The 27,039-nt window shown below is 38.8% G+C and overlaps 1 protein-coding gene across 2 annotated transcripts; it reads right to left on the reverse strand.

The window, feature by feature from the left end:
* Positions 1 to 327: 327 nt before the first annotated feature.
* LOC139714672 (uncharacterized) lies at positions 328 to 20,065 on the reverse strand. 2 transcript variants are annotated; one of them, XM_071626352.1, is made up of 6 exons: positions 19,835 to 20,065; positions 15,487 to 15,815; positions 14,211 to 14,267; positions 12,283 to 12,399; positions 2,597 to 2,728; positions 328 to 1,815 (listed from the first exon to the last, which is right to left on the reverse strand). In XM_071626352.1, the coding sequence occupies exons 2-6, from the start codon at positions 15,799 to 15,801 to the stop codon at positions 1,693 to 1,695; spliced, it is 744 nt and encodes a 247-aa protein (XP_071482453.1). In that variant the 5' UTR covers positions 15,802 to 15,815; positions 19,835 to 20,065; the 3' UTR covers positions 328 to 1,692. The 2 variants fall into 2 exon arrangements, with proteins under 2 accessions (XP_071482453.1, XP_071482460.1); XM_071626359.1 differs by lacking the exon at positions 19,835 to 20,065 and adding an exon at positions 19,715 to 19,794.
* Between the last annotated feature and the right edge of the window lie 6,974 nt (positions 20,066 to 27,039).

A 27,039-nucleotide genomic window follows, 5' to 3' on the forward strand; every position in this document is an offset into this window, starting at 1 on the left:
GTACCAGCTTTGTGGAAATCTATACGAACCAGAGAAAATCAGAACATTAACCATTGCTACAGCAGTTATAATTCCCAAGCTCACTTTACCTCAAAATTTTTTATGTGAGTTCCAAGATTTGAAGATATCGAGCATGTCACACAAGAGATACATGTATCACCCCTCGCAACCAACTGCAGAAGGCTGGTGCATCAGGATATCAGACATTTCATACAACAGAATCACCTCCTGCAACCATCTGCAGATGAGCTGGTGCATCAACCCCCACTCATTGCTACTTTTTCATCTGTGATTTTGCCTGATTTTTTAAAGGAGTTGCACAAGAAGATACACACTATTGCACCTTACCAAAACAAACTTGCAAATCTCAAAGGAACCAGATCTATTAAAGGCCAAACATTCCAGTCCTCATCATAGATGATGGGATTCTATCTGGGGGTGGGGTGCAACAATGATGAAAATGAAAAATAATTTCATGTCTGATGAAGGCTTTCTCTCTCTACATTTTGTTTTGTTTTGTTTTGTTCGATATTTGTAGCAAAGTCAAGGTTTCAATCAATTCTCTCAAGGGGTCATACATATAAAGAATATGTCATCACATCCAATGTGCCTATACAGTGAAATATAATCAAACTACATTACAAAGCATCGGCAAAAGTTTACACATATTATCCCTAGCTGCTTCACTGATAACTGCAGGCCGAGTACCAATGGATACATTAAGGTACAAATGAAGTATTGGTGGAGAACATAAAACGTGGACAATAATTTAAGTCTACAACATGTACAGTGTCTTGTTTAAGATAATACCTCGCCATCTTTGATAATAAAAGACTTTAATACTGTATAGCGTACATCTCAAGGTATCAGAAACGTGCATGCATCTATACTTGTAGGTTTTAAGGCCATACATTCCACATTTATACAAGTTACAGCTTTATTCATTCTTTTGTACTGGCTGAAGTAGCAACAAGAAACAGTATAGAGCAAAATTTTCCTGCCTTCCTGGTTCTGAATGCTATTTCTTCATATTCTGCATGCACACACAAAATTGAGTGCTAGTAAAAATGAGAAACATGGCTAGTGTACATTGTGCTGGAAAGATTTCTTCTTTCACGTTAAAAGGATAACATCAGTCCTTTCTTCTTTTCTTTTTTTTTTGTTGGAGTTTCCCAGTTTCACAATCAGAGATTAAATGGCAGCACCTACATTGTAAGAACATCGCTGTACAAACAAAAGTTCAACTGGAGTGAAATCTTACAACTGTATAGCACAATGTTAATGATCCACAAAATATTGCCGACATGAAAGTGAGTTCCCCTATTACGATTCCAGAAGCAGTGGCCATGGTCAAGAGTACTTACAGTTCCACAGTCAGAGCGTACAGTATGTAATTGACACAAATGACACTCCGGCATGTGGGGGGCCCAGAGGGGCCCAAAGGGGCCCATATGGGCCTAAATGGCCCACTTCACACCATAAAGAAAAGTGCCTGGTAATGCATAAAGCCATCCACTTCTTTGTTCACAAGTGGGAGGTTGCCACAGCTTCTGACGAGGAGTGAGTTTTGCTTGGGCCCCATCGCTGGCACAGACAAAAAGCGGCCCCTCACGACTGGCGATTTTTCTACAAAGCTTTATAGAGTCGGCGCAACGCTGTGCAGACGGGCGGGGCAAACGACACAGGTGGGTCTCACTCGAGGGGCACCTTCTCCGAACTCTCTGGGCCCAGGACCGGGTAGATGGGGGCCGGGGGAAGCGGGATGCGGCTGAAATCCAGGAGAGTTGGTGGGTAGGCTGAGTCTCTAGTCGATGCCTGTTTCATGCGAGAGGGGACAAAGACACAGAAAATTACTTTTTCACCAGTGAACCAATCGGACAAGCCATTATTCTTCTTCTGGTCAACCATATCATCTGTCATAGGGTGTACTGTACTTCTAGTGATTTTTAATGACCTCAACATTCTGGTGTTTAAAAACTGAGTGGCATATTTGCACACAAACTGTCTATGTCATGTACTTCGCTGCAGAGGTCACATTGGCTCACATGTGTATGTACATTGCCTTTCTGAAGAACAAGTGCTAGAAATTTGCATCATGCTAACTTTTCTAGGGTCAGTTTTGACAAAGACATTCCATCTTAGGGTAAATCACTTGCATCCATCTCTATTTTGTTATTGCCTCGGATGACTAAAGATGTTAACATAACTGCCTTTTTTATAAATCCAATATAATATTTTCAATTAAAGACATCAACAAAGGGGAAAAAAAAAGCCAAACGTTAATTTCTGCATTATTTTCATGAATTTTGCTATTAGGGTCTATGTAAGAAGTAACTCTGAAAATATCCAAGACTACTAATTCCAACATTCCTAAAGTCTATTCTGCCCAGTTTCTGCATGAGTACAAACACTGAAGGTTATGACCATGGCCTCTATCCTGATGAAGGACTCTCCATTTTAAGTGTCATATAATGTAAGCGATGGGTTGACTTGAGCTGAAAAAACATGCTACAATTGTATGGTTTCGTGCAGCTATACTCATGAGGTTTGTTTGTCTGTGAGTGTGTTTTTGTTTTCTTCTTCTTTTTTAACCTACCCTTGGTGTGGAATTTTCACAGCAGCCACAGCAGCCAAGGCCTGCCATACAGTGGTACATGGCCACCCCAGTCACCAGCAGTTCCAGGCAAGAGACGAGGGCAGCCGTGGCGTCGTACAACATGTGGGTATTCTGCCGGAAGATAACAACAGCCGGTATGACGATCAGTGTTAAAGGTAAAATACAGCAACCCATTGTCTGGTTTTAAACCAGCACATTGAAATTTGGGGCAAAAAGGTCATTCCTGGCGATGTGAAAGCTTGTTGAAAGATTGCTAACACACAAAAGTAACTATATGGGCAAGTCCAAGATAACGCGCGCGTTACAATTTGTACGTATGGGACATTCAGAGACTTTTATGACCTGAAAAATAGTGTTAATGGCCTTTGATCATATTGAACTTCATCATGGTGACTGACTAGGAGAAGTATAATCATGTAAAAAATTAAGAAAAATGACCTTGACAATTATATTCTAGAAGAGAAAAAAATAAGTTTTTTTGAACATTTTTTCAACCTCAAAACTCTCTGAAAGTATTTAATTCTACAACTTGTAACTCACTGTGATGAAAGTCACAACACTCAAGATTTTCACAGGTAAGTTTCATGTCATTAGGCAAAAAGCTCTAATTACAGGTTCTAATTAAAGACAGACATGACGTGTTACGTATGGGACAGTTACGTATGGGACAGTTTGTCCACCATTCATTTAGTGTGTGAAGAACCATGTTGCTGGGTATTTTGCATAATTATTGAAGTAAAATCAGTTGAAACTACTCAAATACTGATCCAGATTGTCAAGGAAACAATATTCTCCAAATATTCACCATCATAGTCATATTCAATCATATTTTCATATTTTTATGACCAACCTGAGTATGCATGCCCTTTGTCCCCCATTCGTTTAGTGTGTGGCGAACCATGTTTATGGGTATTTTGCAAAATAATTTTGCAAAATACCCATAAACAAATTGTGTGCATAATTATTGAGGTGGAATCAGTTGGGATTACTCAAATACTGATCCAGATTGACAAGGGAACAATATTCCCCAAATATTTAGCATCATAATCATATTTAATCATATTCTATATTTTTATGACCAACCCGAGTATGTATGCCCTATTTTTATCAGGATAGTTACTACTGAAAAATTGAATAGTTTAAAGTGTTTACTTTCCATTGATGAAGGGCAGTTTGCCATTAAGTTTCAATAAAAGACAACTTGACTCAAGAAATATTAATTTTAATAAATAAACAATACCTGCTGCGTGGAACCCCAGTGATCGAGTAGATATATGATGTCTGTCTAGCAGTCAGGTCATTGATTCGAGTCACACCTCAGTATGTATACCCATGAATTTTGTCGTGGCTACTATTGAAAACTGAATAAGGACAATTTGTGTATCACTTGCAATAAAAAAAAAAAATCATTTTACTTTATATTTTTTTCAATATATATCACAACCATTTCAAATTGGATCTCCATCACATAAACTTTGATTTCCTCTAGTCTTAGGATTGTATGCTCTTTAGTAATTCATATCATTGGTTTCCAATCATCTCATTAAATGTTGAAAACTGAATCCCCATTTCTACAAAAAAAAAACTATACCATCCCTTTAATGCTGATTTTTCATTGTGTATTTTGCCATTTTCCCCTCCCCCTTTCTAAAAATTGTTCAGTCAAGTACATGTATTGTGTCAAGTGTCTATAACTCAAAAAGTAGCTACAATGTTGGGATGCTTTCTTCAGGATGATTGACCATTTGTGTACTGAGGGACCTTCCCAGCTAGCTACTGTACATGTACACGTTTGTATTCACATGCAATATGCATGAGGATGTCCCATACGTAACGCATTTGTCCCATACATAACATTATTTCAATGCCTAATAAAAAATATTCCTTTTACTGTTTTTTTTCTTTTTTCTATGATATTTAATTTCTCTAAACAATAAATTAGAACTTTCCAAAAGGGCATTAATATAACCTTAGCAATTTCAGAAAAAACCTAAAAAAATGACCTCAATTTGTTACGTATGGGACATCTCATGATAGGACACGAGCTAATTTGCATAATCATTTGCATAATCCCTAAATTTTCATACCAAGTTAAACTATTTGATGAACTTCTTATGTCCACATATTAATCAAATATCATTTGCTTTCCTTTGAATTAATATGAATTTTTATAAATGTCCCATACGAAATGTTGTGTTTTACATTTATGCAAATGAAGCCCTTGAAATTTGCATAAATTTACATACTATCATTTTTCCTCCATGGAAATCAAAACTTCAACTCATAAGCTTCAAAATGATACCAAACATGTCAATATTGAGCAAAGATGAAATTTTGCCTTCTGAGGGGACCTTATCTTGGACTTGCCTATTATGCATAATGCAAACTGAAGTCCATAGACAATGATGTCATTAAAAAAAAGAACACATGAAAATTCTTCTGCTTGAGGAAAGGAAAAATTAAACTCCCCCCCCCCCCAAAAAAAAAAAAAAAAACACAAAAAAAACACACACAAAAAAAACACACAAACAAACAAACAAATAATATATTAACATAACAAGCCAGGTCATATGAAAGTTCCACTATACTGTATTATCACATACTTTATGAAACCTGACAGAGAAAGTTATCTGAGCTGTGAGCTCAATTCTAAAAGCTAGGAAAATACACCAACAGATCACAGAGGCTTCAAGCAAACTGGTAGGGCCCTATGTACAAGTGTACATGTTTCATATGTAATAACTACACAAAAACAATTCTTAGTATAAATGTGACACTGGGATAAGTGTTTTGTAATAATGTAATGTGTTCCTTGTTTATTACTTCTCCCGCTGGTCCTGTCATGTAAGAATATACCATGTCTACAGTAACATACATTGTACATGTACAATGCACAATGCAGGTTAAATTGTCAGTGTAGCCTAGTCGAATGAAATAAAAAAACAAACAAACAATAAACAGGCTGAATTCAAATCCACAGAACAAGTCAAAACAATAAGAGACATTGTTGTAGGGTCACTTCTCTCTTTGTAATGATCATTTAACATTCAACAATTGTACAGCATACATGTACAAGGCCTATGATCTATCACTTGTATAAAGCAGAATACTCAAACGTCTTCTCTTTCTTCTTCTTTCTTTCTTGGGAGACAATTTCATGAGTTGTTTAGATATGATTGAAAACCACAATCAGTACTTTGGCATGCTATTTCAAAGAATGTCAATAATTCACACAGGTTCCAAACTACCACAAAACATACATTGTAACATAAAATATATAATGCATTATGTTGTATACAACATACAATGTATTATAGAGTATTCTTCTCCCATACAGATCTCTCCTGATACAGACAGTGCAGCCTCTGCTTTAATAGTTCAAGACTTTTGTTGTTTTCCTGCATTTCACTATGCAGAGTTCATGAAAAACAATGATATCACCAAAGGAGACTTTGTAGCACAGTCCCGTGTCTTGTTGGAATTTTGACTTCAAAATGGGAAGCAAGCTGGAGCCCTCTGTGTGGCTGCTGTAAGAGCCCAACTTCAGCTAGTTGTAATTCCCCAACAAATGATTCCTAACAAATCTGGCTAATTTGACTAAAAGTGCATCTTCACGTACAATATGTAGAAGAAAGCACACATCTTACAGTATATTTGTTTTTCTTGCAACATTGGCAGAGACTCCAACCCCAAGCACTTTCTGATCTGGAGATTCTCCCGCCTGAAACCCCTAGCAACGGGAGGCTCCAAGTTTAGTGCGCGAAGTTCCTTGCGGCCGGAGTGCAGGGCCCGCTGAAGGGCCCTGGAAGCTCTAGGGTTCTACAGTAGATGCTCTGTCGTGCCATCTAAGGCATATTTTTCAACATACGATGACACTAAGCAAGAAATCTTTTCAGGCGGGAGACACAGAGCCAGGGCGGGAGAAATTAAATCTCAAGCGGGAGAACGGGAGATTTTGCAAAAACGGGCTTTCGACGGGAGAGTTAGGAGTCTCTGCACTGGCATTTTGCGGAACATCGATAGCCTCGAGTAGCTTTTCTAGTGAATCAAATGTTCCTGGTACAAGGTAAATGTGCCTGTTAACTGCCATATTATTCATAATTACAGAGTACAATTCAAGCAATGCTTCCCAACTGTGTCTTGTCAGAAAAAAAAATATGAAGAAGATGTCCAATGCATTATAAATGTGTTATTAAATCGTGATGCCTGCATACAATAGTTTGGGGCCCCCTCATAGAGCCGCCTGGGGCCATTGACAGACATAATTCCCCCAAAGCATTCTTGTAAATACAGTATACAGTGTAGGCTCCTACATGGGTGTAGCTGTCTCAATTATTTGGCAATCTGCTCTGCAAGTACATGTATTATCTGAGAGCTCATGTTCCCTCTGGAGTCTTGCCTTCTACCCCACGTGCACACAAATGAATCACGAGCAGCATTATAACTAATGATGATAAATGGTGGCAACAAAATGTCCTCCAGGCCCGCACCTCCAACAGAGTAGAGAAGATCGAGAAAGGGGGGAAAAACAAACATGGAAAGCTCTATATATATTCTAGTTAGCATGTCCTATTCCTTCCCTTCTTTCAAACATTTGCTGAAAAAACCCTCAAAACATATCAAAAGAAAAAGTTAGGTACACAAAACCACTGCTTTAAAATGTCACAGACCTTAGTTATTTTGTAGGATATATATAAAAGGAAAATGACTACTTCATGAATAGCACTGACAGTCTCATTGAAAATCAGTGTAGAGTCCTGGGTGTAATATAGCCCGAGATGAAAAATCCAAGAATCACTATCGGAGGAAGAGCATGAAACTTGTGTGCGCACAAACACAGGTTGTCATCTCCTGCCTTTGGCACAGCCAAGGGAAGATAAGTGAGGTCATTAGTTATTGTAGCGCCATAAATCATGTGGAGCTGCAACAGTTCCTTGCATTTAGAGTGCCAGGCAAACATAAACCTCTATTAACAAACAATCCAGCATGCATTTTTATACAGACAAACTGAACACTGATTATTCTGTTCAGGTGCCAGCATGATTACTGTTGGCATACTTCATATTATGAGGCTTAAACACGAACACACATCTACATGTACGTTGTATCTGACACTCACTCACACACGTGCACATACTGTATACGCTGTTATTTTCGCGTACAGATATTTTCGCGAATGAGGAGGTCATAGACGTTTTCGCGAGATGTTGTTTTCGCGAACCGACGCCGACGCTAACATAATTGCACTATTACCCTGACGCATGGAGACATTTTCGCGTGTTGTTAAATTCGCGATCCAACTGAGATTCACGAAATTCGCGAAAATTAAACCCTCGCGAAAATAACAGCTTATACAGTAATTAATGTATTCAAGGTATTCTTTTGAAGTTTGGGAGTACGTCTCTCTGAACAGAAATAATGAATTTACATGTAAATGAATGACTGAAAATAATAATTAAAAAAAATGCGCCTATTGAAGTCTCGTATTGATTTGAGAAACAAACCCACTCTGGTATCTAGAGCACTGTTCCACAGTCCAATGGCAATAAGAAGGCCATGGTGACAAAATGGGGGATATTAGGGGGACTCGGAGATCTCTCTTCCTTGACAACTACAGCATAGTTTCCTGGCAACTTTTGCCTTTGTATGCGAAGAAAGCACGGGTCCCAACATGAGTGTCAATTTAATACCAAGCAAAGAACACTATTTAAAGGTGAAGCTGCAGATTGGCAGATATTATCTACTGACTGTGCAATTTGCAGCAAGATTTATCGATGTGTGCCGAAACTATTAAATGTGAGATAGAACGTCTCTTACAATCTGTACCACCATGACGTCAGTGGCATCATGTCACTGTGCTCTATTCAAACACATACTGTATTACAATACAATGTAGATGAGCACATAACTGATCTAATAAAATGATATGGTTGATACTTTCCAGATGCAGAAAAAAACATGTATCCCCAGGTACATACTGAAGATTCTTGAAGACACAGATACAACAGATCATGGGAGGCTGTTAAAGGTTGTGCTATCTTTGGCAATCTCTCTCAAGTCTGAAAAACTTCACATCTGAAGATGGCACTCATGCTCAAAATCAGACTGAATCATAGCCCAAACTTCAAAATAAGGACAAGCATTCTCCAAACTTCTTCCAACTAATATCTTTTTTAATACAGGGTGTAGTTATCCCTTTGTGCTATACTACATGTATATCTTCAAACCCTACATGTACAAACTCTGATGGACTGGTGTATGAAGTGAATAGTAAAATTTACAAATGGTGACTGTGATAAAATGTGATGTATACTGTACACATAGCATACCACCTGAGGTGATTTGCTTTTGGTTGAAGTCTGCAAAGACAAGAAACACAATCTTTCAGTCATAATCCCTATTTTAATGTATCAAATGATGGCCACCATAGATCTTTAACAAACTGTTTTGAGCCTCATGCTGGCGAGTTATGATGTAAACTGACAGCTACACCAGAGCCCCTATAAAACCTCGGTGCAGGACTGCCATCCAACACCCCAGCACCAGATGGCACGTAGCAGAGTATTCTCAGCCTAGCGAGACTGAGGGAGGTGGCCGTAATTTAAAAATGATGGCTTTACATGACGCACACCAAATGCACTGCTAGTGCCAAGTTATGCGAGTGCTCAACTGTTAACAGAAAATTTATGAATGTCATGCAAGGGATTGAAAAAAAGAATGCATCACCATTGCCAAAATGTCATGACGGATAGCTGTGCCATTTAAAAGATTTATTTTTAGCAGACATTCTTCTTACCAATGTTGATGTTGCATCTAGGGACAGGAGTAGTCTAAAGTGAATTTTATCACAAATAAGCTCCTATTTTGAAAATGAAGCAAAAGAATGCAAATGTATAATCATTGCCAAAACCAGAATCTCGACATCCAAATTTCACAGTAGCACTATTTTAAACAGATGCAACAAGTTCTTTTCATAGCCGTGTACTTCATTCCTAATTATTTCTACCATATTTTTATCTTACAAGAGATCCCGTTACAGAGTAGACGTGTAGAGGCATTATGATTAAATATAATTTTTTGTTTTTTCTAAATTCTAAACTTACAGAAAAACAGTTTCACTATTAAAGCAGACAACGTTAAAGCTTCAATTTGACCTTTGATGCTCTCTCAGTACTAATAGATTTCTATGGTAATAAAAATTTACATTAAGTCTTTACATTGGCTTTACTTGAACATTCAGCTGTGTATAACACAGGTTGAATTTACTAATACTTGTTATTCATGATTAAAGGAGTTGTTAGCAATAAAGTGAGAGAACCCCCCCCCCCCCCCCCCCCCCCCCCCCGAGAAGAACAAGATGGAGGAAAGGCAAACAACAAAAACTAAAGGAGAAAAAGAAGAGAAAAAGAGAAATAGAGAAGCACAAGCAAAGAGAAAGCTACTGCTCGCACTACAAGAGTGCCAGAAACAGTGTTCTAAAAGTCATAGTGCTTCTATTCTCCTCAGCATTGGCTGGCAGGCTTGTTTCTTTTTTGTTTCCTGTTTCCTGTTTCTTCAGGGTTTTTTTTTCTTTTTCTTTCTTTCTTTCTTCTTTGCTATGAACCATAGGCTGATGTCTTGAAAATGTCACGTACACCCTCGGAAAAAAAATAAATAAATAAAAGACATGCACGCGCATCAAGTATCACTGCCCACAGCACAAACATGAACAATACAGTTTCAAATAATGATTCAGGTTTTGGGTAGGATTACATGCACGTTTCCTAGTTGGGTTAAAGGTCAAGTATTAAGGTCTGCTATTAGAATCTGTTGGAGTTGGGTTGGCTGTTTATTACCCCAACAAGGCAGGCACAATTCTGTTCAAAGAAAGATGTGTACTGTACAGGCAATTATAGTTTATGAGTTGCCCAATACACAAATCTTTGCAGAAGATTTCATCTTTGTGACAGAAATGCTGTGTATGTTGTCTCCAAGGTGAAAAGTCACTTACTTTTCTTTAGAAATCTTCTAAAAGGTGATTCAATCTAATACCAATTTCCCCTATCAACACTGTTGTGTTGGCCATGGTTTAAACTACTCTCATAATCACTGCATCTCACAAGTTTTAATCTGTAAAATACAAAAAATATTATTATACTTTCGTATCTATGCACATCTAGTGTACAAGTAGCAATTAGCAAACAAATGAAAGTCATCTGTATTGTATGTTTTACCAGTATAAACCCCATCACAAAAGTTAACGTTTCCTTTTGATCTGACAGTTTCCATGACGACTGCTCCTGTCGCAATTGCTCTCATAAAATATCTGCAAATTATGAAAGTGAAACATAAATTCTATCCACAAACATAACCCAGCCCTAATCCTAATCCTCACATCTATGTAACTAAACCTAAAACCCAATTACAACCCTAACCCTATAAGTCGATGGTCCTTGGAGAAAATGGAGCAAATGTCGTGTCACCGATCTACTGTATATGCCGAATATTTCGCAAGGTTTTTATTTTCACGACTTTCGCGAGTCGGGTGCTATTCGCGAAATTAAAGACACGCGAAAATATTGACTTTGATGTGAATGTGACATACGCATACCATGTACATTTCTCCGCTAAGTACAGGACTCCAAGATCTTAATTTATTTGTTGTTGTTGTTGAATAATCAATAAAATATTGTGGAATAAACAAACGGCTATCATCAGCTCTAGCAGTACAGAGAGGGTTACACAGGTCAGACCGGAAGTAAACCAATACCCCATACCCCCAAAGTTGGAGCCTTCTCAAATTGTTTCGAAAAGCCTATCAAAAATGTGAGTGCTTGCATGTTTACCGGTACACTGCTCAGGGGGCTTGCTTAGATTTCACCAAAACAGGCTTGGACTGGGCGTGTTTTCATGGTAACGGAATTCCCCTCTGATACTAATATCAAAATGGCGTGTGCTTTTGAACACCACATTTGGCTGCAAATGTCATGAGCATGAAAATGTGCACAGTGATTGATCAATATTCATTGGCAGCCGTCAGTTGAGACGTCTGATTTGTTTACTTCAGCGGGCAATGACCTTAAGTGAATTTGTCCAGGTTGGCAAAAAAGCCCCTTCACTACGTCCATAGCGTTTATTCTGCAGCCGAGCCTCCTCTCTGCTGCTATACATGTAGGAGGCTCTGAAACCACCACCTGTATACTAATAGGTGGGATCAGAATCTGATTGGAATGGTTTGGCCTTGTCAAATTCCGTATGTCTATCGTCGCTGGGGCGACAAGACCTCGTAATGTATCTACAAAATGTCAAATGTTCAGGAGAGCCAAAAAACATGGTGGCCAAAGCACTGTGGCGAATGGGATAACCTTTCCTTTGACATGCCGTGGTGGCTTCATTTTTGGAGTAAGACAGTTGGGATTTGGACAGGACATCACTTCACCCATTATTTGACCATTAATCCAAAAAACTCATTTTCACCAAAATTGCAGATACAAGGTCTTGTCACCCCAGCGACGCTATACTGAGCTAAAAGGCTGCTCGAGGTTGCTTATTAAAGGAGGCTTTAAAACCAGATTTTCGTTTGAAAAATGGGGTACAAGTTCCTCTCATCTCTATGTACACACAGAGTGGGCGTGGCTCTTTGCAAGGGGGGCACAGAGGGCAAAGGGGGAGGGGAGCTAGATTACCTGGATGATGGAGCAGTCACAGTGATTGGCCTCCATGAAGGTTGCATGTCCCTCAGTGACAACCAGGACAGAGGACATCATGCTTGACAGGGTGGAGAAGAGCAGGTAGAGACCGATCTGAAACGAGAAATAACAAGAGTTGTTGTGATGATTTTGGGGTTTCATGACATCTGCTCCTGCCACAATTTGCTCCCATGAAATATCTGCACGCTAAAGCCAAACATACATTCTACTCACAAACATAACCCTAACAGTAATCCTAATCCTCATATCAGTCTAAACCCCAAACCCTATCAAAACCCTAACCCCAAGTCCTTGGAGGATATACGACCAGAGCAATCATCGCAGTCCTTGTGCAAATGTCGTGTCACCAATTTCTAGCAACTTTTGTGGGTTGGAATATCATTTGTCGTTAACATCCCAAGTATAAATGTACTAGTAGACAGAGAGAAAGAGAGAGCTTGATACCTTTCATATTGCTGTTTTGTGACATCCAAATTTGAATAGTTCTAGTGTTACCGGTCAAGATATAAATACCAACACAACAGGTAAAAATTTTGACATTGTGATGCCCCTAGCACATGCCATGTACTAGCTACGGAGGTTATCTAAACATTAAAGACATTATGTATGCTAAAATTGTTCAACCAATCATGACTTTCAGGTGAAATTCTGTGAGTAAACCCGTTGAGGATGAGTCCCGAGTATACTCGGGCAGGTGTCTATGGGAAATACGTGTTGTAGCAAAATCAGTCCGTCCCCAACAGGTTAAACCGAACTCCTATCAAAATTGTTCACTGACTTTTTGCAGATCTTGCATTTTTGCTCATAATATTTACACTAAAATATATTGGACATCCTATTGTAGTGTGTATTTTTTGGTTGGTTTTTTTTTTTTTTTTTTTACTTTGATACAGTAGCAAACTTGAGACTTTTCTTCTTTGGTTTTCAATTGTCCTGAATCATTAAATATCTCCTCTCTGAAGAAAGGAAACAAAGTAAACTCAGTATTTGAAAAAAAAATAAGACAGAAAAGCAATCAGCAGTCATACGCAGCCTGACATGGCCTTGATGAGGACACATCACAAACCATGTGCACCTCAGTTACAAAGATGCTGCCACTATGGTTTCAAGTACATTGTATCCCTTGCTATTAAACATCCCTGTTATGTCTTGTACATGTATATATATAATCAGAAGGGTAATTCATCTTCGTATGACATCAGATCTTCAGCGAACATATCTCCTGGCAAATGGCGATGAAACAGCAGACATCAACAAGCGAGAACATACAATGCATGACTTGCCAAGAATAATGTGCAACCAATCACCACGTTCCCCTGATAAAGCTGCATACCCATTAAAGCTGAGACTACTATTAAAAAAAAAAAAAAAAGATTAATTACATTTTAAACGGTTTAAAATCAGAAAGTCTGATACCTAAACTTTGTAGAAATAAAAAAGAATGTTTAGTTTGAGAGTGTCTTGACACACAAAATTTCACTTAAGATCTAAATGATGACAACATCGAGTTTTACTGTATGATGACAACTTTTTAAGGGTTATAACATTCCTTAACTAAAGAGTAATAATGTTTTTGTTTCTGTTTTTTTCCTGTTTAGGAAAGAGGGATGAAAAAGTACTGCGGGAAATCTCACAGTCCAGATAAATTGAAAATGGCTACATCACAAAATGATGTACATTGTAGGCAATTCCATGGGGCAGTTCTGGTGTGAGGTAAAATACATCTTCATATTAAAATGTTCCTGCATAATCTGTAAATAGCACAGACATTTCCTTGTCAACACGAACTTCATTTGTGGGTAAAGACAAGAACAAAACAGTACTGGTGGAAGACATGCATGGATGGCAGGCATCTGGGTATCCTTACGTAAGCAATTAAGTTAATTTTGCTCACAAAAACTTACCATGAATGTTTGATTCTTTGAGGTTGACACACCAAACACTCCACCAAAGAGGTATAACTGCAAAATCATGGAGACATTGTATGTGACAGAATGCATTCATTGCAAACAACTGTGTATGACAAGAATATGATTCCAAATTCATGCTAATGTGTTGCGTGCACTTGGAGTTAATTCCTTTTTAGTCATGAAGAGTCAAGCTTGCTTCAGTGCCCATCTGTCTAATAAAGAGCACTTTTCCATTAAAACCTCTGACAATTTGTTCCCTTGAGTGCATTCTACACTATATGTTCATGACTTGTTTACAAAAACTCCTTGCCCATCCCATTTTCTCCTTTCTTCCCTGGGTTGTCTTCGTAAATATTTTGCGCTGTCTTACCTACACATGAGGTGATAATGTTAAAAAAAAAAAAAAAATGGTCATCTGATTTCATTCTTATACACTCCAGTGTTCAAACACACCATCCCCTGTACAAGTGCATACATTGTATATATGGATCTTTAATAAACCACGACAAAGTTAAACATCGAGTATAAAAAACTGCTGCTAAATGAGGCTTGTACAACAAATTAGACAGTAACTTTAAAACGGCTAAGTGGCATCAAACAATTCATGCAGTCCCTTATTTTTTTTTCTTGCGTGCTACCTGCAGTACAATGCATGAATTGCTAAAATCATGAATGGAGAATGTACAGACCAATTTTGATGTATTGTGTGCACATGTCTCGTCATTTGGATTTGCCAGGTATTGGATTTTGTACACAAAGAATTTTAAAGTACCAAGGAGCTACCCTTGTGATACAAGCTGTGTATTACACAGTATGGATATTATCGATTTTGAAATGATTGTACTCGGCATACTGGTTCACTTCAGAGAGACTGAAGATGATTCTTTATACTTCAATCTGTTTTTGGTACTGAAAAGAAGTTACACACAAACTGACAAACTGAACACTCTCAAGAGCAGTTTACTCAATGACTCCTTTTTTTAATACGAGGTACCTAAAACAAGTTTGTGTCTTTCTTTTAATATCTGTTGTTTCTTCCTATTAAACTGCAAGTGTATTCAAATGGTAACTTGGCTTGTTTTGGGGAAGACACAACTTATCTTGTTTTGGGCAAGAGTTTCCTTTGAACTCAATGGAAACCTGACATGGCATCTACTGTATGATAGATTGATCATTTGTAATCTTTTCCCACTGGGTCTGGTAGTAACTCCTTGGAAACATCGAACTTCGATCACCCTAGATTAGAATTTACGGCAGTTCCAGAACTCACCAGCCCTGCCCAGAGAGGCAAGTCCATGAAATAGTCGTGGGCGTGGAGAACCAGGGCCAGAAGGCCCATGATGGCAGTCACAGAGCCACAGAAGATCTGCAGCAAGCCAGTCATCTTCCCAACCCTGTCGTTGTAGGGGCGCGTGTAGGGGTGATTGGCCGAGGGGGTGAGGGGCACGTAGCTCCCGGAGGGCGTGAGGGTGCCACCTCCTACTCCGACGTAGCGATTGAAGGTGGAGCGCGAATCATTGGAATAGTCGGGGGGCTCACGGGCGTCTCCCCTCTCTACATCAGAACCACTCGGATTGGATTCCATTGTTAAATCGCTTTCTGGTATCAAAACAAACAAACAAAACAAACATACACATGTAAACATCTATAGAAAGAGTTCTGAAGCAGCATTCGGCTATAAAACACAATATCATGACATGGACAAATGTCCGAAGTCAGTTATCACTCACCAGTCCACTCTTGTGCAACACAAATGACAAGAATGATGGCACCTAAAGGGAGCTTGTTACTTTTATTTCATACAAATGAGCCAGGAAGTGCTCAAAGCATTCTGAATAGTCTACCAGGGACACTACTCATGTGGAATAACAATAGACTTGCTCTGTGATTGTTTGCTGCAATGGCTCCATGTCCTTCGGAAAAGGATTTTCATTTCAGCAGCTGTCATACAAAACAGTCCTTTGGAGAGGCAAACAAGGTAGAAACCTTGGCCATTTGGTTTCTGTAGGCCTTCATAAAATGATCTAGCAGCACCACCCCCTCACTTATGTTCATTTGACAGTACAGTTTTGTATTTAAAGGACCTCTCCACAATCAGTAAACAACAACAAAAGATGATTACAATATCAAACTGCTCTTTGAATAAAGTGCAACAGAAGTTCAGTGTGAATTACTTTGACATCATGTGTGAAGTGTGCACGTCATACTGTACACTGAACACACTGTACCTGTACACGTATAGGCCACCATTAAGCCTATACAGTAGTTATGTAGATTACAAATTGTATTATACAAACTTGAAACTTCTCCTGAATGCCACACAACCGTATACTGTACATTCTGTACATGTACACTGTACATCACAGGTACAGCAGAGTGTATCAGTGCATCTGAATTCAATTCTACTTTAGCAGCATCTTAATACTTTAGCCCGTTACGGATGGTTTGATTTTGCTACAACAAGCATTTCCCATAGACACCTGCCCGAATATACTCGGGACTCGTCCTCAATGGGTTAAAGTTCTGATGACTATCAACATGTACTGGCTTTGTACCAGACACCGTACTAATCAGGACTAAATGATTAGCAGACTACTACAGGTATGGCTATTAAATGAAAGTGCAATGTTGACACAGATTCACAGTCCAAATCCTTTCACTCTATTCCCTTTTCTCACCATCATCGTCATCATTTAAAACATCAGCTCAGCATTTTGAATTCATATAGTACAGTGTACATGTACAACTGGAATTTTTGCTCCATGTGCAGTCACAAAAGCATTGAAGAGAGAAAATGAGTTTGCTTTCTTTTGGATTCAAAGGTTGCAACAAGTGAGCAGTTCTACACAGGTATACAAGATGTTACACATGTATTGTAGAACAGTATTTGATTTGGATGATATGAGCTCTAAAAATGGGCAGAGCTATGATACAATATTATACAATTGGGCAATTTCTAATACAGCTGTATATGAGGTAAAAGGGTACACTTCAGGGATGTCAGGTTATTTCTGTTTGCAATGTGCATATTGTACCCCGTAAAAGTGCCTTTCCTTTATGTTAGAAAAATTGAAATATTTTGTGGAATCGTCTTCAAATTTCCTTTATATCATTGTCCATGCCTGATGTCATAGTGTTCGAGTACTGTAAAAGTGGTTTCTTTCGCGGTGGTTTTATTTTCGCGCTTTTCGCGCTCTGAGGTTGAACCGCGAATTTAACATCACGCGAAAATGTTTTGAACTCGTCGTTTGTTACAACGCTATCATTACCGACTGCGAATTTAAACATACGCGAAAAAGTCGGCACTGATGGAAACCGCGAAAGTTTCTGTATGTGAAAGAAACCACTTTTACAGTACTCTTCCAGCAATGATGTACAATGTACAATGTACAATGTACATTGATCTAGAAGATTGTCCATGCAGAACAGATTTCAAGACACACTTCATCAGCAAGTGCTAATATAGGGTAGTGGTCTTCTCAAAACTAATGTTAAAAAAAAAAAAAAAACATTTTGTAACGTACACAAATGTATATCAACATATTAGTACATTTGTATTGGGCATTTACAATTATGGACCCTGCCCCTAGAGATGGGTTCTAAATATAGTACGGTATATAAAATCAGAATAAATTTTATACACTCTATGCATGTGTCTTCCATAATCCATGAATCATCAGCTGAGAATGAGAAAGGCATTTGACTCGAACACTATGGGTTTTAGTGGCAACTTTGCAATGCCTGGATCATTTGCACCCAATGAAGTGTACCTGGTACACTCTTGTCTTGTTGAGTCGGAATGGGTTTCATTTTTCTGTAGTTCTACCGACAATTCATGTGACATACACTTGCATGAAGAGCTCTGCAGTGTTAAAGCAGAGCTGCTCACTATTAACCCATTTTTTTTTTTCTACTGACAGTTCGACTTGTCTGTCTGACCATATGTACCCAGTTTTTCCATCTTGTACTGGTTTATTCCCGGAAAAGTTACTGGTGCGACAGTGATTTTTGCTGGACCGTCAGACCAGTGCCAGTGTGCAGTGTGTTACTGTACTTGTTAATTGTTAGTATAAGCTTGATTGGTGACCCACAACTCTCAGGAACAATACAATTTCAAACTCCAATGGGCAGTATCGCATATCATTCCAGGTCAGTGGATGCTGTTTATAGCAAGGTATCAGTACAGTGGTTTGCATCCATCGATTGATGGGGTTATCGCTTGACAAGCAAACTGAAAGAGCTAGCCGCCGCGTTGTCTAGTCTAGGAATCTACACCATTCAATAGGCCTATCAACACGTACAAATTGTAGGGCCCTAGGGGTCTAAATCTAGATGTCTACTCACTCAGGTTAACATCTGATAGACCAACAAATGTTAGGCCTACAATGTAATTTTCTGCAATCATGCAGAACCCCCCCGCCCCCCCCCCCCCCCAAAAAAAAAATGAAGTAAACACAAAAATGATGTATTCAAAATCACAGATAGATCTTAAGTAGAAACATTCTACTGTAAAAGTGGAAACTTTCATGGTGTTAAAATTTTCGCGCATTTCGCGCAATCTGAAATCAGCGCGAAAATAAAAGCATGCGAATATTTGTGCTTGCCATATAATTCCAGTGGTTGATGTCTGGATTCCACGGAATTACAAACACGCAAGACTCTTCTTACCCAGCTAAGCACGAAAAATTAGTCACACGAAAATATCCACTTTTACAGCATTAACAGTTAATGTTAGATCTGATACAGTCTGTAGGACCTACAATTATAACTTCCAAACATCCAATGACAATGTAACATGCCCAATGAAGCCAAAGGACCGTGACCTGTTGTGATACTAAATAGCAGGTCTAATTATTCCAATATTATGTATTTTGAAGTCGACAGGACTATTTTTATAACCCCAGACTCCATGCTGCACCATTTACATTAGGCCTATGAAATTGTAAAATTAATAGTGTCTAGGGACATTTGTAGGGTATTTTTCTACTAGATCTAGTCTAGGTTCTTTAATTGGTTTTCTAACAACCTTGTTATGAGTTGTTAGATGTACAGTTGTACACTTATACAAAGTGTACCGTGGCAAGTGGCCTTTTGCCCTGATCCCAGGCCCCGAGCTAGGTAGGGGATGGGACAGTGACAGCCTACCACATCACCCCTCCCCCTTCTTGTGACATCCCTGGCCTACAATTGTACCACAGGCCCTAGCAGTGTTTCACTCCAACTCCAACAATCCAAACTCCACACTCTCACTCAAAAAGGTTGACACTAATAGATATTAAAGTTTAGAGCCCTATTAGTTAGAAAATGCAATGACATTTGACAGCCCTGGAAATGTATTACATGAAACGCATTCCATGCATTCTATGATCCTTCTTGTGACATCCCTTTCTAAAATTTAATGTAAGACAGCTAGCCGTCGCGGCAGTGTTTCATCCCAAATACAACACCAACGCACAATCCAAACTCCACACTCTCATTCAAGAAGGTTCACACTTTACCTAGTTTCAACAATGCAATGACATTTGACTGGCCTGGAAATGTATTCCATGAAACGTTCCTGCAAAAATTAATTCAAAGTTGAATATATATAACAGCACAGCGAGGGAAACACAACTCACCTTCTTGCTAATTTAATAGTAATAATACAGCCAAGATATCACGTACAATGTAAATAGATGCAGGAGACTTTGGACTCTGGACTGAAAAAGTCAAGTCAAGATGCGATGCTCCTCCTCCTTGTTCGCTTGTTAAAATGATACGGAGAACAAAGCAGAATCTTTCTTGAGGTATAAGTTGAGCTACACCAGCAGATCGCCAGTCACTTTACGAGACGGGAGGAGAATATGTAAACAATGACGTTTCGGTCCCTTTCGGGAAATACTTTCTCGAAATGTCTGAACTTTGTCTCTGCCGTGTCAATAATACCTTCTAATCTGCTTACAAAGGAACGGGTTCGTGATCTTTCTTAGCTCTGTTTCCCTTGATGTACCCAGGACAGGCTTGCCTGGTGGTAGCTGGTTTACATACAATGTACATTGCATCACAAGCGCAGATTGTAGACAACATGTGCATGCGTGCTTCCTCGGTAAACGAGGACTAAGGTCACGGAACAGCTGATTCACACACACCCACACACAGGAAGCACATACTCAGTAGGTGCATTCACATGTAGGCACACTTCGTACACACACACAGCTTCACACAGCAGTTCGGACTTGGCATTTGCGTTGCATGCAACGTGCTCATGCATTCGAGTTGCTCTTTGGCCCCTGCCCACGTGGGAAAGTTATGATCAGCTGGATTCGTTCATTATTATCCAGGGGGAAATCCACAAATGTCACTTGCGCTTTTCAAGTGTGTAAGAGAATGTTACTTTCCATTACTTTCTTATTTCATGATTTAGTCTGTCATCCAGTAAAAAGACGTTTTCTAAGTACTTTCACTAGATCGATGCTTGAAAAACTGTGGAAATTGTGATAATATTGCTGTTGAATTATTCAAGTAAAAATTATGTCAACGGCCAGTGCATTTCATTATTACCCTGCGTGGGTGAAATCGTCACGCCTAGCTTGCATGATAAACAAACATATTTTATGCGCACCTCGACCACTCGACCAGCTGCAAGGGTCAACTCGAATGTGTTTGTTGCTAAAAATGACACGAATGTTTTCTCCTAAAAATTGAGTGTATCGGGTGTTTTTCCAACGCGATGCATATGCAAATCGAAAAGACAATACATGGAGTGTAGGAGGCTAGTATACGGTTGTCTGGCCAGCTAAAACCCCCAAGCTTGCTTGCGTGCATGCAGAGAGCAGTGACAAGAAGATCAAGAATGCAGGCTCCAACCTACATAATGTAGAATTATTTCGCGTTGTTTAGCTATGTTTTCTTGAAGACACAGAGTTAACAATCTCACTGTAGTTATCTGTATGGATTATTGATAAGCATTAAGGTAACCTATGCATCGTTTCACATGAATAAACTTTTTTTTAATTTTAATTTTAACATTAATATTCCGGATATTACTTTATGACTCAAGAGCGTATTGCACACATTCTAATAAAGATTTGCTCATTATCAGACAGTCACCACAGCTAGGACCAATCGCCTGTTCAGTTTGCTTGAATATCTGCAGAATTAATGCTTTACAAGACTAAAACGATTTCTTTGTTTGTTTAGTTCTATTTCTACATTATTAACATTCCAGTGCAAATTAATACGTAGGCCTAATTGGTAAATTTTGCCAAAAGATATGATCGAATATGACTATAAATGGTAAACATTTTCTCCTGTACAGATCCCGGATGTTGACGATCTGACAGGCATGAATGGTAGAAGTGCAAAACCGGACATCAAAATAAGAGAGTAGGGAGACCAAACCATGTCCTATTCTAGTTGTTACATGAAAATTTTCTCAAAATCTAAACAAGAGAGGGCGTTTCAAGCTATTAAGACATAACGTGTCAGGCCTATTTAATAGGCCAATGTTCAATCTCCACGTGTGAAATTTGATCATGCCTGACCAGCCTACTTAGAAGTACGGCAAGATGAAAAACAAAACAAAACAAAACAAAAGCGCTTTTCAACTCTCCGAGTAAAATCGTAAAATATTCGATAGGCCTATTCTTTAATTTCATCAAAACCATTAACCTCCAATTCATGATATGTAGGGCCTATTATGTTGGTTTAAAAAAAAAAATTGTGTCTTGGGTGTCTTTGGTGGGACTACCCTTAGGCCCTGGAGTCTCCTGTTTGAGTGTGTTTATTGAACAAGTTCAAGTTCAAGTTCAAGTTTAATCAAAGTTTCCACAATACAAAAATTACATAAGAACAATGTATGTAACATAGTTATTGGAATTGGCCTACACGTTTGTGCCCCATCCTGTTGAACATCAACAAACTTTAGATTTGCGACGCGAACGCTATTTAGATGACGCTATACAAATAGGCTAAAAATGGTATTCTACCAATGAGTTGTCTACATTCGCGAGGCAGCACTGCTGTTTCCGTTGTTCAAGTTTGGAGGTTGGGTCTTCTCAGCGTTCGCGTCGCAGATCTATTTAAAAGCTCGAACTCACGACCTCACGACTGACAGGCTTTGGATCCGAAATAATTGTAAACTGACATGATGTCAGATTTAAACTAAAGTATCACGCTCACAGATAGATAGACAGACAGACAAACAGACATAATGATATACAAACACACACGCACACACACACACACACCCTCGCGTACACAAACACAGTCACAGAGCCTATTAGGCTGTACCTATACGCATTCACGAACTATGCACACACAGATTTTTAAAAAAAATCATGCAGCCATGGCCCCACATTTTTGTGAGGGAGGGGTCGTGAAAAATCATCTCATCATAATGTATTTCCATTGACTCCGTCCTGAAATTCTTTCCGTCAAAAAAACAAAACAAAAAAAAAAAAGCAGCGGGGGAGGGGTAGGCCTACTTTGACCTTGACACCCCGTCTTGTAGTATCCCCCCCCCAAAAAAAAAAAAAAACACAAACAAACAAAAACAAAAACAAAACAAAACAAAAACAAAAAACACAAAAACACAAAAAAACCCACAAAAAACAAAACAAAATATAACAAAACGAAACAAAACAAAACAAAAAGAAAAGCCAAAACAAAGCAAAAAAGAAAAGTTCCTCTTCCCCTGATAGGCCCTATAGGCCCTATTTTGTGAAGACATGTGAAACTTGGATAATTTTATTTCATGACGTATAGGCCTATACAGTCTTCTCCTGATTTACAGCATTCAACCGCAATAGATTAGCCGTGGCTGTAAATCGGGCATTAAAAATGCAATAGGCCTAGGCTTATTGTTTGCTTCTGATTGGTGTGCGACCGGAATTAGGATCACCAAAAAGTCTTGCTAACTCTGTTATTTATGAATACATAACTCAGATAACTTTTTTTTTTCCGATGTCGAATAATTGCAATATGTTATCATACTCAAAAATTGTTATTAATCTCTCTGTTTTTTCTGATTTCATACAATAATACCGGTAATTTTGTGCCAACTGCTGCACATCGGGTATTATTGCAATAGGTCTTTATGTTTGCTTCAATATTAAAATAAAGTCGTGTGCGGTGAATTGGGATCATTAATATGACTATTATGTTAACTTTTTAATCTATGACTACATAACTTAGATAACTTTCTTATCCATGTCGCACACTGTATTATTACCAGTTGCAATTCATCGCTCTGTTCTTCTGCTTTAACCGGCAATTAATGCCAACAAAAATGTACTGTTGTATATCGGGCATTGAATTGCAATACTCCTTTGCTGTTTGCTTTCGATTCAAAAGCCGTGTGACGAATTCAGGTCATCAACTTGATGACTATTAATAGCCGCAGTCATGGAGGGCTATGAGTTACAAGATTGAAACGACTATGAACCATTCGTCGTTTCGAAAAATATTTTTGTCTCAGAACGCAAGATTAGGTCCTATATTCTATTATTTTTTCTTGTATCTTACTGAATATCTTTACATTTCTTTGTCAACTTGTAACACACTGTTGTGACACGACAAAGGCAGCTGTGACTCTCGTACTCACGGCCTGTGAGTACGGAGCCCCTAAGGTACGGAGTCCCTAAGGGGACATGAAATGATGATTTTTTTTTTCAATTTATCTCGGGGCCCCGACTTATTATCTCGGGGCCCCGACTTATTATCACGGGGCCCCGTGTTATTATCACGGGGCCCCGACTTATTATCTCGGGGCCCCGACTTATTATCACGGGGCCCCGACTTATTATCTCGGGGCCCCGACTTATCACGGGGCCCCGACTTATTATCACGGGGCCCCGTGTTATTATCACGGGGCCCCGACTTATTATCTCGGGGCCCCGACTTATTATCACGGGGCCCCGACTTATTATCACGGGGCCCCGACTTATTATCACGGGGCCCCGACTTATTATCTCGGGGCCCCGACTTATTATCTCGGGGCCCCGACTTATTATCACGGGGCCCCGACTTATTATCACGGGGCCCCGACTTATTATCTCGGGGCCCCGACTTATTATCACGGGGCCCCGACTTATTATCACGGGGCCCCGACTTATTATCTCGGGGCCCCGACTTATTATCACGGGGCCCCGACTTATTATCACGGGGCCCCGACTTATTATCTCGGGGCCCCGACTTATTATCACGGGGCCCCGACTTATTATCTCGGGGCGCCGACTTAATTACAGCTGTATCTCTTTTCCACATATTGAACAATTGTAAAAAAGCGTTGGAACAAGAGCGATATAATTACAGATATGACAGCATTTTGAATTATGTGAAGAATGTTATCAGCGATAACATTGCTTGTACTGGAAATCTGGATTTTTATGCAGGTTTAGATGGTCATCGCGTGAATGGTGGCACCATACCCCCTGATGTTGTGGTTACAGCAGAACGCCCCGATATTGTGATAGTGAATAAGAGAGATAAGCAAGTTGTAACTGCAGAGTTGACAGTTCCATTTGAGCCCAATATCACAGATGCAAATAAAAGAAAAGAAGAAAATATGCGCCCCTTCAAGCAGACATTGAATCCCATAGCTACAAGTGTGATCTCATTTCTTCGCAATAGGCTCCCGAGGAATAGTTACGAAAGAAAACAAAAATAAAATCTGTTTCATATTAAGATTCGCAGACGAACAAGCAAAAACGAAACCCCACATCCAGGCCCTGTTCAAAATATCTATTGTTTCCTCTTATGCCATCTATAATGCACGTAAAGAAAGAAGCCACGTGGAATGTTAAAGCTTTACTTACGCTGTGAAGTTGAAAACAAGTATTGGCGCTCGATTTACCATGTATGGCGGTTGATGATTTTAGATAGAATGATTGTATATTCATTTATATTATTAGTAAAGTTTTTTTTATGTGTGTTATGATTTCATGTTTAGGTTTATATAAGGCAAAAAGAATTTGAGATTTAGTTCATTGTTAGTATGTTAGATGTGATGTTATATGATTTGGTATTGTTAATTGTTGTTATTTTTATTGAGAAAGTTAAAGAAGAGATTTCGGAGAAGAAGTTACGAAGGTGTAAAGTGAATTAATGGTAATGGAGTAAAAGAAAGGTATAAGAAAAGCAGGGGGAAGGCAAAGAGAGAGAGAGAGAGAGAGAGAGAGAGAAGAGAGAGAGAGGGAGGGATCGAGACAGAGAAGGTCTTATGAGAACGAAAACGTAAAGAAATGAAAACAATAGAATGAGATGAAGTTGTATTATTTCGATAATAAGGTATGTTTTGAAATGAAATATATGTATTACATATTTTGATTCGTTTGTTATGCCTCGGCCACAAAGTGGTGCCGGAGGCATTATGTTTTCGGGTTGTCCGTCCGTCCGTCCTTCCGTCCGTCCTTCCGTCCGTCATGAATTTTGTGGACAGCGTAACTAACAAACCTTTTGAGGTATCCTAATGAAACTTGGCATGTATGTGTATTAGGGGCTGAAGTAGTGCCTATCAACTTTTGGGTGCACATGCTCAAGGTCAAAGGTCAAAATGTCAAGGTCAAATATACGTAAAATTTCACTATTTCCACCATATCTATGCAATGCCTGAAGATAATTTCTTTAAACTTAGTGTATACATGTATTACCCAATTAAGATTCTCTGGTGAAAGTTTGGGGTCATGAGGTCAAAGGTCAAAGGTCAAAAAGTCAAGAAACAATATTAAAACTTCACTTTTTTCTCCGTAACTTGGAAATTGTTCCAGGTATCTTCATGGAACATAGTATATATGTACATGTACTGACTGGCAGTGATTATCTGGAGAATTTAGGGTTCATGAGGTCAAAGGTCAGGGGTCATAGGTCAAGGGCAACACTTCAACATTTTACTATTTCCCTCATATTTATGCAATGCCAGCAGGATTATTTTTTTCACACTTGGTGTATGCATGTATAACCTAATAGAGATTCTCTGGAAACTATTTTTTTTCGTTGTTTTTTTTTTTTTTTTTGCCTCAAAGGTCAAAAGGTCAAAGATCAAGGGAAAGTGCTGAACTAACTTTTTTTCCATATCTCAGAAGTGGCTCAAGTTATCTTGAAACTTACTACATATTCATGCATGTTCTGCCTGACAGTGATTATCCTATGAATTTTAGGGTCAAAGGCCAGATGAAAATGGTAACAATGTACTTTTCAATACAGAAATTGCACTTTTTCTCCATACCTTGAAAATTACTCAATGCATAAACTTATGAATGGGCAAAGTCAAGTTAAAGTCCTTAAATCCCCAAATACATGCTCTCCTATTCATCCAATTAAACCTTGGTCAAGGAAGATGAACATTCAACACATTTGTGACAAACTTGTCATTTTAATATTTTGCCAATTTTGTGAAAATGTAATCACACATTGTCCACATATACTATCTAGACCTATTAGGAGAATCATGCATTATGGCGGAGGCATACCAGTCGCCTTAGCGACATTTCTAGTGTATAAATGTATCTTTGGTTAATTTGTGAGTATACGCAACTGTAACTGAGTGTGTTTTTTTACAATGTATGATGTATTTACATGTTTTTTTCTGTATTGTCCTTTGTCTTTGCTTTCAATCCAGGAGACAACCTAGGCCTTTCATGTTACATTGTTTATTGATATAATAAATGCTGAACAACATACGATACCGTATATGCCACGCGTACGACCATAGACAGCTACACATGTTGCCTAAATATACTATGCTGCAAGTACAAGTTACAGTCACCATAGCTTACAGTAAAAAAAAAAAAAAAAAAAAAAAATGGACGGACAAGAAGAAGTTCGAAATGCTATGATTAAGGTT

Source organism: Diadema antillarum, unplaced genomic scaffold (genome assembly GCF_040938485.1).
Source record: "Diadema antillarum isolate AM-2024a unplaced genomic scaffold, OU_Dant_1.0 scf00000045, whole genome shotgun sequence".
Taxonomy (NCBI): Eukaryota; Metazoa; Echinodermata; class Echinoidea; order Diadematoida; family Diadematidae; genus Diadema; species Diadema antillarum.